The sequence below is a fragment of the Eubalaena glacialis genome, chromosome 3, assembly GCF_028564815.1.
Source record: "Eubalaena glacialis isolate mEubGla1 chromosome 3, mEubGla1.1.hap2.+ XY, whole genome shotgun sequence".
Taxonomy (NCBI): domain Eukaryota; kingdom Metazoa; phylum Chordata; class Mammalia; order Artiodactyla; family Balaenidae; genus Eubalaena; species Eubalaena glacialis.
Window position 1 is genome coordinate 14928170 of NC_083718.1, and position 15701 is coordinate 14943870.

A 15701-nucleotide genomic window follows, 5' to 3' on the forward strand; every position below is an offset into this window, starting at 1 on the left:
TCTTCCAACCAAAATCCAGGCCTCCCAAGTGAGAAACAAAACAAAATGAAACAGCGACAACCAAAACCAAATAAAATCCAGGAGGAAGAGTCAAAGAAATTATTTGATTAATCGAAGACATGAGCTTAGCAGGTAATATATTCTGTCTACCTTTCCAGCTTCATACCAAAACAATAAATACGACTCTGATTCAGGAAAGCCATGGACAGACCAAGGTAAATAGGTTGGTCATCAATTATCATCATGTAAATTAGGCACTTGAGGGGAGCTGGCTTCACTTACTTAGGCAATCAGTTTACGATGGTTTAGGACTGTGTGATTCTCAACCCTGGCTGTACATTAGAATCACCTAGGGACCTTTTGAAATGCACTGATGCCTGGACCCACCCCATAAGCAGAACTACAGGCGGATGCGGCCTTGGCATCGAGAATGTTGTTAAAGTTCCCCAGGTGATTCTAATGTGCAGTCGGGCTGAGAACCCTGATTTAGGAAAGCGGCACCAGAAAATCAGGCTTAAGTAGCATAGCAACATCGCTGTACCCTCCGGGACAGTATTTCTCAAAAAAGTAGGTTGTGGACCACCTAAGCTGCTGGTTAAAAATGCAGATTTCTGGGAATTGCCATCCCACCCCGCTGCATCTGCATTTTGAATGCACTCTTTGGGCAATCCTTTTGTACTATAAACACCGAGAGCTACTACCCTTAGGGCGTTCAATTTTGAGGTATATCACTGAAAACTTAGAAGGTGCTTGTAAAATCACACAGCTTCTGCCCACCTTCAAACATGCCGGTTCCCATACTGATGTGTGAGTCACTGTGAGGTGACATCTGCTGATCCTTGCCTCCAAGATCTTCTGTAGCAAATGATTCTCCCCTCTCTCAGTAAGAATCTCTTTCTCCAGGTATTTCTTGACTCTCCTGTTTATCAGAATTTATCCACGCTGTATTCTTTTCCCCAGAGCTCTATCATTGGTCATCAGATTGATGAATTAATTTAGACTAGGTGGAACCGAGCAGAATCCTGCAGGGCCTCCTCACCCCTCCAACTACAAAACCGAGCAGTTAATGATGAGGACAAGAGAGTCATAGACTCAGTGTCTGATGCACATTCCTGAGTTGTTTTATAGATAACTGTAACTGCCACCAGAGGAAAAAAGCTAACTGCATGATGACCAGACTGTAGCCATGACATAACTGCTCCATCTTGAGTAGTACTGAATCTATGGCTAGCACAATTCCAAGAACTGGCCTCAAGACAATGGGATTAACATTATTGCTCATAATAATCTATATCTTTGCAGGCACCAAAATAATTGTAGCTTGCTCTTCCCGTATATGTAAGCAGACAACTAAAATTGTCAGCAAAGAGATGCTACAGACCCAAGTTGACATCTTCCACTCTGAGAATACGGCGCCTAAATGTATGGACACCAAGGGGGGAAGTGGGGGGGATGATTTGGGAGATTGGGCTTGACATGTACACACTATTGATACTATGTATAAAATAGACAACTAATGAGAATCTACTGTATAGCACAGGGAACTCTACTCAATGCTCTGTGGTGAACTAAATGGGAGGGAAATCCGAAAAAGTGGGGATATATGTATACATATAGCTGGTTCACTTTGTTATACAGCAGAAGCTAACACAACATTGTAAAGCAACTATACTCCAGTAAAAATTAATTAAGAAAAAAAAAATATGTCAGCATGAAAAAGTTACGGAAGATAGACCTCTGCCCCTAATCCCATAGAAATGGAATGATGTCTGACAAGTGGGGATTTGTAAGCAGCTCTTTGCAGGAAACCGGCCTCAGCAAGAAGCCCCTTTTCTTATCACTTTAGCAAAGCTATATTGTAACTAACTTTTAAACCAGGCGCCCCTGTGCTCTATACATCTCCGGTCCAAGCACACCTTTCAAATCTTTTAATCACACAACACCTGGCCTAACTCGTCTTCCATAGATCAAAGAAGTAGAAATGAAGAATAAGTAACTAACAGATGACCAGATCTCTTCCCTACCTTCCCCTTCAGTAATCTCCCAAACAAACTGTGTGCAGTGGGGGATGGCGGAGACTCTGACCCCTTACGTCAATGATTAACTGAGATTACTTCTCTGTTTCCCTTTAAAAGCTTTCATGGCCGAGCAGAATCTTCGGAGGTGGTTTTTGGGGGACACTAAGTCCACCGTCCCCAGATGGCCGGCATTCTGATTAAAGGCACCTTTCCGTTTTATTTACATTTGTATGTAATTGATTTTGTTAGCCGCTAGCAACAGGACACCCTCCCCCATTCGATAACATAGGGAATGTTTGGAAGCTACCTTCAATGCTTTAACTCAAAACCGGAAATGAATACAATGACGTAGGGCCAGGTAGTGGGGTGTGGGGAGGGACATCTGACACCCTCCAGGCACACCACGTGGATGGCCACCTACCCGACCATGGGTCCTCACCATCCTTCTGATGAATAGATTTCCATCTCTGAGCAGTTTCTCAGTTCTCTGTTTTCATCCCCTACGGAATATATGGATTATCTCAAAAACACAATCCTCTGTAGGAGGGTCAAATCACAGATATGGTGGGTGAACCAATGACTCTAGGACAATAAAGGTGTGTTCTGAAAAGCAGCCTGCAGGTAAAGTAACCCTCAGACAGGTTTGAGAGCAATTCAAATTCATCTCAAAGACAAAATGTTCTTTTGTTAAAAGGAAATCAATTCTTATAGTACATTACTTCCTAAATGACTTCTGGAAGATAACTCAGGATCTATAAAGACTTAGCATTTGCACAGGCTAAATAAATCCAATATTTTAGTTCATTTATTTCAGGATTTAATCTATATTTTTCAAAATATTTCCTGTAAGATCTTGGTTTTGGGGCTGATAGGCTAGATTTTTTTTTTTTTTTTCCTGCTCTCTAACCTTCTTATGTTGTAACAACATGGGATTAGCTAGTAAATGCAAATTTGAGATCAGTCTGTTGTGAAAACCAAATTAAGTAATTTCATTTGGGTGATGCGAGTATGGAGGAGGAGCTTGACACAGGGCTGACAGTAACAGTTACAAAAGAGACAGCATAGCCTGAGGTCCTTAACTTGTCTCCCCTCTGAAATGTGGGTCCCTTGGTAACTGGTCGTCCTTAGCTTCTGGTGAGTGTATATCTGTTAGCATCACTGATGCCATATTGGGTTTGTACATTTCCTCCTGGCCTTCCATTGACCCTACCCAGGACTGAACTGTGCAGTGAATCACTCCTCTGCCTCAAGGGCTTTGTAGTTAGTAGATATTCTTTAATAATCATTAGGACCAGGTGGCCTCTATGCTCTGTTAGTCCCCAAACAACGATGAAGACCTTCGCTGACATGTTCCCAGTGCCCACAAAACTAGTTACCGATTCATAAATCTTGACTTTGGAATGCACGTCCTGTTTCCAAGCACGTACCCCCTACCCTAGGTTAACAATAAAACTGTCCCATTGGTCCCTTGACAGTCAGAGTGCAGCTGCCAGTGTTTCTGGATTATTGTCCGCTCAATCCCACCCTGTGCGTAAGTATAATAAACTGATCCATTGATTATATGGAGCTGCTTGCCTCAATTTTTGGTCTCAAGATACCTTCTCAGTTTGGTGGGCACTTTTCATTCTCTCCATGCTCCAACAGTAAGAAAACTGACAGAGCTAAGACACATGCTTGGAGTTTACCATTCCTTAGAAAACTTAGGTAAGACATTACAGATGATATGGCCAATTGTTTAACCCAATTACGCAATATGATGCCAAAGAAGCTACAATCACTGGTTTGCTTTCAGTATCCACAGGTCACTTAGTTCTGTCTAGTTAGAGGTCAAATATTTCATGCTGATTCCATCCAGCTCTCTTACAAAGGTGCACTTTTATTCCTAAAGGGGACTAGATAATTGAGAATAGAAGGGTCTTTGATAACTTGATACTTTTCTGTAAAGATAATGATAAAGAACAAAAGGATGGCCACATAGGTTCTGGCTGTTTCTAACAGTATTCTTTCTCCAACTGTGGCATCAATAGATATTTTGTTCCTTCATGACATAAGCCACAATCCTCACCCTAAACCCTTGGGACCTGAAGTGTTTTTAAATAATTTTTTATTTTTTCAGATTTGGGAAAGTTAATAAAATGCGTATACTGTATATTTTGTAATAACCGCAGAATGCCCTTGTAATAGAATACAATACTTCTGTAGCAAAATATATAACTATTCATATTAAATGAGATAAATAAATGCTGTAAATAGTCTGGTTTGTTTACATTGGGTTTTGCTGCTGAATGAGTTGTACCAAACCTAGATAAAAACTTGTTTTTGGGAATGCCCTGGCGGTCCAGTGGTTAGGAGCCCAAGCTTTCACTGCCGTGGGCTTGGGTTCGATCCATGGTTGGGGAACTGAGATCCCACAAGCCACGCAGCTTGGCCGAAAACAAAAAGAGAGAAAAAAAACCCAACAACTTCTTTTAAAGAGATTTTTAGACTTGGAATTGCAAACAAGGGATTATGGATTTATATCTATGTATTTCTCCAAACCATTCAAGAATCAGTTTATATTTTCAATTCTTACTAACTTCATTGGGAAATTTGTCCTGTACGTTGCTGGCCTAAAACATATTCCTTTCACATTTAAACTGTTACCTCTAATAACTGTCCTCATTGATTTGCTCACCATATTCCTGGTGACTTCGTGATCTTATTATTTCTGGTTATGGTAAGCTTTTCAAGGTTCAGTTTCCTCTTCTAGAAAATTGCACTTGGTCTTGTGCCTGGCACGTGGTGCTTGCATCATTCAGGAAGTTTCCTTTGAAACTGCAAGCAAGAGAAGCTGGTCCTGACTTAAGCAAAAGGGAATTTACTGGGGGTACAGTCAGCCCTCCTTCTCCATGACTTCTGTATCCGTGGATTCAACCAACTGTGGATCAAGAATATTTGAAAAAAGGATTCCAGAAAGTTCCAAAAAGCAAGACTTGAATTTGCTGCATGCCTGCAACTACTGACATAGCGTTTACATTGTATTTACAGCTATTTACATGGCACTTACATTGTATTAGGTATTTATTATAAATAATCTAGAGATGAATTCAAGTATGGGGAGGATGTGCGTAGGTTATATGCAAATACTATACCATTTTATACAAGATACTTGAGCATCTGAGGATTTTGGTATCTGGGCTCGGGTGCCCAACACTTGGCTAGGTGACAGCCTGACACATTGATTGACACTCCCACCAAGTCTGAGCACGGCGTGGAGGAATCATTCCCCCACAGGAACTGGAGCTGCTTGTTACAAAACTGCAAACACTCCCAGGTGGCAAAGCAAACAAACCTAACGGAAGTCTTCTATTGACTTCAAAATACCTTCAGAATAGTGTTCTTAATTCCTGACTTTTTAGGGATATGCAAAGTCCTCTTTTTTAGGCTGTCCTCCTACAAAACTTACTTCATCTCCACCAGAAATCTGCATAGGAATAACAAGCCTAAATCACACGGATCAAGAACCAAGAAAATGAAGAAGGCAAATGAATACGGCCTTTCCTCCCTCATTTACCGCTTAAATTTTTTTTTAAAGAATATTATTAAACTACATAAGTCCCATGTTTCTTTAAGCGGCTTTTTAGATTGTAAGCAATTTTTTTCCAGACAGTGTGAGTTGTTGGTAACACACATTTCTTACCTGGTATTCATACTCTGTGAAAGGCAATAGTTCCATGTCCATAAAAGAGCTTGAGCTTCCATTATAGGTTAGCACTGGGTTTGATTTTCCAGGCTGAGTTGCTATTTGTCTTCTGTACAATTCATAATATAAAACTTGTCCATTTGGGTGGAGTGGTTCTGTCCACAGAAGGGAAACCGTGGGCTGGAACCCTCCTGGAGCCATCTGTACCTCTAGATATGGAGGCGGTTGCTTCTGAGGTGCAACCTCAGGGGTCTGTATGGATGTCCAGTCACCTGATGCACATCCCAGCCTGGTGCAGGCTTGAATTCGAACTTCATACCTTCAGGACACAAGGCAGAAATGACCCATTATTGGCAAAATCGATTTTCGTGGGAAGAATCTTTAAAAGACCAAGTGTTTTCTGAAAAAAAGACAGACACGTTTATATTTATTCTTACCTACAACGAACCCTTTTCAAGGACAACAAAGTCATGTTTCCATGGAAATTTTAGAACATTTTCAAGCCTCCTGGTTTTCCAAACTAAAGAAAGATGCTCACCTGTCTGGAAAGGGTGGGCACGATTCTTCCCTAAACAGGAATGTATAGAATCAATACACTTTCAAGATGCTCTCCAGCAGGAAAATTCTGGTACTCTAGAGTTCCTTAACACAGCGAGGGAGAATACAGATCTTGGGAGTTTGAACGAGTTTTCAGCAGCCCTGGGCTCCTCCTCTCTCTGCAGCTGGAGCTAAATGATTCCCCAGGAACGTTTCCAGGTCAGGAAGGAACGTCATGGAGTCAAGGTCTCTGTGGTAATAAACCCCCTCACCTGATACCTGACATCTTAAAACAGGCTCCCTTACACCACATGGGGAACTTCTGGGGCCAAAGTTAATCCAGCTACACACCAGATTATCAATCATGGAGACACCTTATCACCATCCAGTTAAACTCAACCAATCAATTATGTTTTGCTTCATAGCGGGTCTCCTGCCACTGGGAAAGGTCTATTTACATAACAGGGACTTTTCCCTTCCAACAAAAGGGGCTTTTGTTAGTCTTAAGTGCCTATGGCTGCAAATAAGTGCTTTCCCCCTCTTTTCCATGCCCCTAATTTTTATGATATTATGACACCCCGAATTTCCCCTCAAGCCCCAGGCACCTCCCTTTCTCCCTTTATTTCTTTTGCTTCCAGCCTTTTCCCTCTTCTACTTTCTGCTTTCTCTCTTCCAGATAATCACTGCCTTCTGCCCACTTCCTCGCTTTCTTTCTGTTCCCCTTCCCCTCTTCTTAATTACACCTCTCTCTCCCTTTGGGGAGTTTCCCAGTTCCCTTTTTTGCTTCCCCTTCCCTCCCTCTCCTCCCACGCCCATTTTCACCACGATGGGCTGCCAGTTTATTGGTGAACAGATCCACAGCTGTGAATGGCAGATCTGCCTTCTAAGCGATTCTGAGAAGTCAGTTTTGATTTTCCACACCTGGATTATTTGTTTTCTGGATTATCTCTGGTGGTTTTAAAATTCTGGGTCAGATTCCTCCTGCTTCTTAGGGTATTCTCAGGATCCTTCTTCCTACTGACCATCTGGGGGGTACCCCAAGGAGGACACACTAATTTGCAGTACTCAGTAAACATTAATCTGCTGGAAAAACCCCAAACGACATGAATCCCAACTTCATATAGAAGTCATATTCTGGTTTTATTTTTGTGTGTGTGTGATTTGATGTTTTTATTGTTTATACGCTATATAAAGTTATTATAAAATATTGGCTATATTCCCTGTGCTGTACATTACATGCACATACCTTATTTATTTTATACCCAGTAGTTTGTATGTCTTGATCCCCCTCACCTGTCTTGCCCTCCCCTCCTCCTCTCCTCACTGGTAACACTAGTTTATTCTCTGTATCTGTCGGTTTCTCTTTTGTTATATCCATTCATTTGTTTTATTTTTCAAATTCCACATATAAGTGAATACATACAGTATTTGTCTTTCTCTGTCTGACTTACTTCACTAAGCATAATACCCTCCAGCTCTACTCATATTGTTGCAAATGACAAAATTTTCATTCTTATTTATGGCTGAGTAATATTCCGTTGATATTCTAAGTCATTAATGTCACTTACATCTTCGATGAGAGTGGACAGGGAAGAGACATCTCTCATTGCCTTAAATCCCATGGCTAAGTTCCTCAGAAAAATCAGACTTTCTTTTTTCAGCCTGGGAAAAGTGCCCCTCTCACATCCAGAAACTTTTTTTTTCCCTAGAAATCTTTTTGAATAAGAGTTTCGGAGGGGAGCAAGTTGATATGATCTTTAAAACGTGCAAGTAACAGTCAGGTAAAGAGGAAGCCGGGATAAAATGTACAGCTCTGCAGCTAACATGGGCCTGTTTTATGCCCTGCATCAGAGTAAGATAAAAGCCAACTCACAGAGCGTGTGGATTAGCTATGGAAGATACTTGCGGAAGTTTTAATTACTGTTTAATATTTAATGCAACCCTAAATAATTGTCACTAGGAGATGCATAAGACTGCGAATATTTCATTTCAACAGCACTATGTATCAGAGATAATTATAGGAGAGATCTAATCTACACATCAGTACATTACAATAATAGATGAATTTTATCAATGGTGGTTCGTAATCAACACTCAGCCTTTAATTCTTTTAAAGTGGTTCTGTTCATTTTATTAAATTTTAAGAATAAAATGTCCTTTATTACTCTTCTCTCTGGGGATGTATGTTACTTAAAATGTGATGGGGAAAAAAGCCAAGCAATTCTTTAATGTATGGGAAGAGGGCTGGTGGTCAAATTCCTTTGTGTGGAAAGCAACACACACCCTTGCTCATCAGAGCTCAGAGGGGACCACTAAGAAAACAGGAGCTGGCAAAGTGGCGCCGTCCCAAGAAACCATGAGATCAGAGCTGACTGAAGGGCTGGGGAAATAGTCAGAGGAGCCTCATTATACCTGGAAGACGTGCTGGATCCAATGAGGGCTGGTCCCAGAACAAATTTTGGATCAGTCCAACTCTGGCTGGCAATAGCTCTCAATGATGGCCCCTTTTTTCATTCTTTAAAATAATACTCCTTTTCCTCACAGCCTAGTTCAGATAACCGCACTGGGGTTCTCAGAACTGACCAGGGGCTGGCATGTTTCCAGGAGGGACCAGACTCAGGGAAGTGGCCCTATCTCTCCACTACTTGGTTCCAGACATTGTGATGAATTGCAAACATTTCTAAAAAACTGACTCTCAAAATGTCACCTGCAAGAATTTTGCTCTCCAGAAGTAATCAAGCAGGTTTGGGCTGGATGAGGATGTAGTTAGCCCACTGGGATGATTAAATGGATGGGGCTTGGGCATGTCACACATCTTGCTGTTAGAGTCTTCACTGGGACTGACCGAGGGCTCATGCAATAGAAAGGGGCAGTGGCTTGTTCTCAGGAAACCCAGAGTCAGTTACCTACCTGTGAAATGGCTTCAGCTGGTTTACTATGAATGACCGTGTACCAAAAGAATTATGAGTTGTGTTTATGTGTACGATTTTTGTTTCTCTTTCAAACAGCTCACGGATGAAGAGGGTGTAGTTGACGATATGACCGTTTGTCCTTACTGGGGGGTCCCAGCTCACTAAGATCTCCTGAGGGCCCTTGGCCAGCAATTTTGGAGGCTCCATCCCTGAAGGTGCTGAGGGGCTGGTTCGATCTTTGACAAGTGGACTCAAAACACCCCCTTGGCTGTTGTTGGCCATCACTGTGTAGCCATACTCCACACCTGGGGCGAGAGTAAAATCATGATAGCGAGTTTCCAGGCCGGTATAGACAATGGTTCCATCCCTCCTAAGTTCATAGCTTCTGATCTGGCCATTTGGGGTTCCTGGTGGTTTCCAGGTGATTTCTATGGACTCTGAGCCCGTGACTTGTAGTTTTGGAGGGTCCATGTTTTGTGGCGGGGCCTCCATTGTCCAGGCAGACTCTGCAACACTAGCTGTGCAACCTCCATTGGTGCAGGCCACTAGGGAGAGATTATACTGCGTGGAAGGCTGCAGGTGGGAAACCAACAGGGACAGGTTCTGCCCAGCAAGGTACTCCTTACCATCCAATCTGAGTAAATACTGAGTGATCTCTCCATTTTGAATTGATGGCGGTGACCAAGATACATTTATTTGAGTGGCACTGATGGTCCAAAGAGCTGGAGGGCTGACTCCTGCAGGGGCAGCCTCAAGGGTGGTGATGCTGGTAGGTGTGCTGGTGGAACAGCCTTCACTAGTGCAGGCTGTGACTACATACCTATACGTGGAAAAAGGAAGCAGCGCTTCATCAGTGTAATTGAAAGTCACAGCGTCAAAGCTGAAAGGATAGAGCACTTCGTTCCTTTGAAGCCTATAGGACTGGATAATGCCATTAGGCTGTGCTGGAGGGATCCAGGAAATCATCAGTTTGGGGGGATTCACAGATACCTGGGCTATCTCAGGTGGAGAGAGCCCTTCTGGAGGTGCTTGCCTGGTCCTTACCACACTCCAAGAGCTGCAGGTATGGCCTGCTGAATTCCAAGTGTGGATTTTATATTCACACTGCATCCATGGCTGCAGACCTGTGTCATTATACATAAATGTATTCCTTTCAGTATTATATTCTGTGAAAACAATTTTCTCATCGTCCTGGATTGTCTGATTCCCCCAAGCCTTTCCTTTGAAGCATCTGCGAATCACTTCATAGCGAATTATCTTTCCGTTTGGGTTAACGGGCTCTGACCAGCTCAGCTCAACGCTGGTGGACCCCACAGACTGGATGGTGGGAGCCAGCTGAGACTGGGGTGCGGCTTCTTCTGTCCACAGAGGCTGGGGTGCCGAGTGTGCACAGCCCGCCCTGGTGCAGGCCTCCAGCGTCAGCGTGTAGAGCGTGAAGGGGTCCAGGCGTCGGAAGAGAAATTGACGATTCAGGCCAGTGTACTCCAGGACACCATCACTGAAGACATTGTATGTCTGCAGGAAGATGGGAAACAAAGCATATGATTTCTTGGTGTCACTATTTCGTCCCTTTTAACCCCTTCTGCCCCCTATTCCTCACCTTGATGATCCTAACCCAGAAGAAGCATTCTGATATGAATTTTGGGAATGTGATCTTTGCTTTTTCTTTTTTTAAGGTTGGATATCATGTAAGCATATATCTAAAAGCTAAGAGTTACTGAAATTAATTCGTTGACTTAAAGAGTGCTCACGGGGTTTCCTCCCATTTTTATTTTTTAGAAGTGGGGAATAGTATTCAAATTCCCTATTCTATAAAAATTAAGTGCTTCTAATTTCACCCTGAGTAGGCTAAATAGGGCCTATCCACATTGTCTATTGCCACAGCATTTACTGGGAAATGGAATTATAATGCTTAATCATTTGTACCAGGGTGCCAGGGTGGAAAAATATGTGAGTGTCTGGTGTGGGCACACATGCATGTACATAGGTACATATATATGTTATACACGTATACAAAAACATAGGTACAAACTGATGACCAGAAAATGGAAAAACCACCCTGTTTTCTCTTACCAGTTATAGAAGAATAGATGGCTTCTTTGGAGCAAAGTATTCTTTTGTTCCAGGGAAAACCATCCGAATGCTCATGATACAAATGTAGAGCAATTTTCCAACCCATATTATTCATTGTTCTTTGGGGAAGATGAGAAGTAACTTAACTTGAATGTAGATGTTTTTGAATGATGGTTCCCCATCTTTTCATGCTTCAGTGTACCTGAGAGACAGGAGACCTTCCTGTACATGGTCGTGACCCTATGATTATGTCTCTTAAGATGAGATGGACAAATACCAGAGTCCCTTGAGAGGCAAATCTTCCCACAGGTTGTTCCTGGATTGTTGATATACTTTAATGTTATTTAAGGTTAAATAGCCTAGATCTGGAAATCTATTTATGTTGGACTATTGTATTTTGGTGTGATTTTCTTGTTGGGGTCTCAGGGCAAGATCACACCCCTGAGGGAAGGGGAATAGAGTATTTTCTGAAGACAGCTTAGATTCCACAATCAATTTGAAAGTCTCTATGACTCTCTGTCCCCTCCCCCATATTCACCTGGCAAATCTCTAACTAGTGTTAAATTCAGCTCTCCCTCTGGACCTTAGCTTCTAACTGGGTTTGGAGAAAAACTCTCAAATATATTGACTGGTCTCAGTTTAAATTTCTTACCATAACTTTTAAATAGATGATTACCAACTATAAAACCATATGTTTGCTCTCTCATTTTCCAAAGTAAGAAATATCTTCTCCTTTCCCCACTAACGGCCAACACCCCCTTCTCTCCCTCACAGGTGGTTGTTGACATAACCACATATTTGACTGAGGAAAGTAGAGGCAGTCAGACAAGAATGTTCTCATGTTATAGATTATCACTGCCATATGCATGTGAATCTAGACGTACCCTATTTGCCTCCCTTCCTTTTCCTATGGATGAAGTATCTCTGCCCCCACTGAAGTCCACCTGAGCTCTGGATCCTGTCCTCTCCTCCTTGCTACAGATTTCACTCTTGCAATTATTCTCATTATCTCTTGCTTCACTGATTTATCTCCCTCTACTGGGTTATTTCCATTAGCATTTAAATGTACTCTAGGATCTTTCACTGATTTTTGAATAAAACTTCTTGACACTGTAGTCCCCTGGCTCCTGCCCCATTTCTCTTTTTCTTTCCATCTATACTTCTTTGAAGAGTTGCCATCCTATTCCCTCAAACCATCCCGACTGGGTTTCCCATTTCAACACTTGATTTTCTTGTCAAGATCACAGTGACCTCCTGGTTTCCAAATACAGGGTCACATCTCTGCCCTCATGTTACTGGATCTCTCAACACCATTGGCACATTTTCTGTTCCCTTCTGGGACATCCCTCTCATCTACTTTTCCTTCTACCTCATGTGCCTTGACAGCTCCTCTCCATACTCTCGACCTCCAAATTTTTGTATTCCCCAGGGCTTGATCCCAGGCTCTCTTCATCTCTAGTTATATTCTCTCCATAGGTGATGTCCTCCAGGCCCATGGGTTTGAATACTACTCATCTGCTAATGAATTCCAAATACATATGTCTTCATGAAGAACTCTCTCGAGTGTTCTAGACTTGTACTTCCAACTGCCTACTTATCCCCTCAAACCTGTACATCTTCCAGCCTTCCCTTCCCAGTCAATGACTCAAGGCCAAAATCCAGAAGTCATTCTGAAGTACTACTTTTCCTTCATGTATCACATTCAGTCCATTAACAAATCTTGTCATCTCTACCTTCTGGATACATCCCCAATCCACTCACATTTCTCGACATTCTCAACTCCCTCTCTAATTCAAGCCACAGTCAATTCTACCCTGACTTCTTTAACAGATTCCAAACTCCACTGGTCTCCTTATAACCCATTTCCTACATAGGAGCCAGAGTGATTTGGAAAAACATAAATTTGATTGTGCTATTCCTTTGCCTAAACCCTTCCGTAGTTTTTCATCACACTCAGAATAAATCCCAAGCTCCTGATCACAGCCCACAAGGTTGAGCACAATCCACCTTTTACCAATCCCTTGAATCTCTTCTAGTATCATCTTTCCTCCCCAACCCTCCCAAGCTTCAGCCACACTGGCTTTCTTCCCTTGAAGTGAAGAAACCAAGTTCATCCCTGGCTTCAGGCCTTGCATTTGCTGTTCACTTTGTCCAAACATTTTGCTCTCGTATCTTCACATGACTGACTCTGTCTTGTCATTCAGGGCTCAGCTCAAATGTCAACTCAATTCAAATGATCATCCATGCTAAAATAGCCCGAGCAGGCATAATTACATTATTCTGTTTAATTTTCTTTATAGCGTTCACCACTCTCTGAAATTCTCTGGTTTGTGTACTAGCTTTTTGTTTGCCTCTCTGTAGCCCCACTGTTCATGTTTTCACACACACACACACAAGGTCTGTGACAGCAGGGACCTTGCCTGTCTTGTTCACTCCTGAATAATTGCCTGGCACTTAGTAGAAGCCTCAATAAATATTTGGTGAAACACAAATGCACGTAAAAGGAGTAGATATTTCTATTATCAATCATTCCATGAAGAGGCAGACACTGGGATGGGAAATAAACACTCACAAGGAGGGGTGCTTTGATGGGTGTGAAAGAGATACTGTTTTCTCTGATGGGGAACTTAGGGCTGAGGCTTGCATTTTAAGGCCATTGTTCCTAAGGCTCAGGCCTCCTGTCCTAGAGTAGGCAAAGTCTGGCTCGGTCACATGTCGGGGGCTGGTAGAAAGCAGCTTGCTTCTGCTACTTGTAGCATACCTGGAGGTGGGCAGAGAGATGGCCACCATACCAGACAGTGAGGCAGCCTACAGGGAGGTCCATGAGGATGGGCCTGGGCCTGTGAGCTCTAGTTACAGATCTAAGTCACTGCTGTAGGTAATTTCCTGCCAGCATCCCACTATGGGGTTTTCAGGGAAGGTTTATCAAAAGTCACAGCTTAGTCTTAGATGTTCTATGTGGAATTAGTGGGGGAGTCTTTGCCACCTTGAGAGGGAGTGGTAAAGGAGAGGCAGAGTGTCTACAGCATCTGCAGGGGGTGGGAGTTCTGCAGTCCCAGCCTGCACGAGGCGATTGATGAGGGCCTGAGTGGTGGTCCAGGGCCAGAGGAGACTAGAGGCAGAGGCAGTAATAGATGGACAGCTGAGTTGCCACCAGCCTTGGAGAAGAACATCAGAAGGGTGACGATGCTGCCTCTTATGTGGGTGACGGTTCAAAGCATCAAAATGTGGATAATAATGGAAACCTTATTTGGGCGCTCACAGGCTGGTGAAGCTGGGGTTAGAGGTGGCATTAATAAGACTGCTTCTCATGGCTACATAGGGACATCGTGGACTTAGCAGACATGTGGGGTTTCCTGTTTCCTGCTGAGTGAGCTCTGCTCAAAGTGCAAATTAGGCAAAGCTTAAGCAAAGAGCTGGGCAGGACAATTCAGGAGGCAATAGGAACATGGTCATTTAGAGTTCCGTTTTGGCGTGACTTCCTGGCTTCAAATCCCGATTCGATCGTCGCAATGTTATTTAGCCTCAGACAGTGATTTAGCCTTTATGTGCCCAGTGAGGTTCAGTGGTACCTACAGAGTAGGGCTGATGTGCGGATTAAATGAGATGATCCATAGAGAGCACTTAGACAGCATTGGGTTCATAGGAAGCTTAACACGTGTGAGCTAGTTTTCTCTGATCTATGATTAAGCGGCCGGAGGAACTATCAGGAAGAATTAACCGGACTGTGAAGGGAGTTTTCCCACAGTGACCTGATGGCATGTCAGGGCTCATCTATTTATTTGTGGAATACCAAACATGATCGCATATTCAGGGTAGACATTACCTTAATCACACCATTGGTTCTTACAGGCTCTGACCACTGCAGTAGCAAAGCCCCGCCGTTCTCTTTCTGCTCCACTGTAAAGTAGCTCAGTCCACTGGGGGAAGATTCTAGGGTTCGAACTAGAGTCCAGGGGCTTGAAACTTCTCCTGCCTGGTTTGTGGCCACAACACCAATGTGATATGTGGTGAAGGGTTCTAACCCGAACAGGTGGGCTTGATGGCTTGTTCCCTGGAAGAAAATGAACAGTTTAAGTTTCCTTTTGGAAACTGCTGCCAATTGCTGGAAGGTCATTCTTTGGCCAAGACGCCTCACCAATGGCAGCACAAATATCACAACAGAGTTTTGAATTATTAAGAAAACAATATGGTTTTTTCTTGTTCTTCACATGTTAACTATATAACCTAATGTTGTGTGATTTCAGACACACACACACAGCTTGGATCAGATAGGATCCTTGCCTTTTCAGAGCTTGCGACCCAAGGGGTGCAATATATTACAAAAACAATTAAAAAAATCTATGATGTCTCAGGTCAGTGTAGCATCCAGCTCATGATGGAAATCAGTGGTACCAAGTTGGGTGGCGGAGAATGGAATAGTCTTAAGGATTTGGAAATTGAACCTGAACAACGTTAATTCTCTCTCATTAAACCCCG

The 15701-nt window shown here is 42.9% G+C and overlaps 1 protein-coding gene across 1 annotated transcript in view; it reads right to left on the minus strand.

The window, feature by feature from the left end:
* USH2A (usherin) overlaps positions 1-15701 on the minus strand; it is a 795289-nt gene that overhangs the window by 65808 nt on the left and 713780 nt on the right. The window contains exons 61-63 of the mRNA XM_061185303.1: positions 15049-15276; positions 9148-10664; positions 5698-6019 (exon numbers count right to left, since the gene is read on the minus strand). Coding sequence (XP_061041286.1) covers positions 5698-6019; positions 9148-10664; positions 15049-15276 — 2067 coding nt within the window. The remainder of the gene's footprint in view (positions 1-5697; positions 6020-9147; positions 10665-15048; positions 15277-15701) is intronic.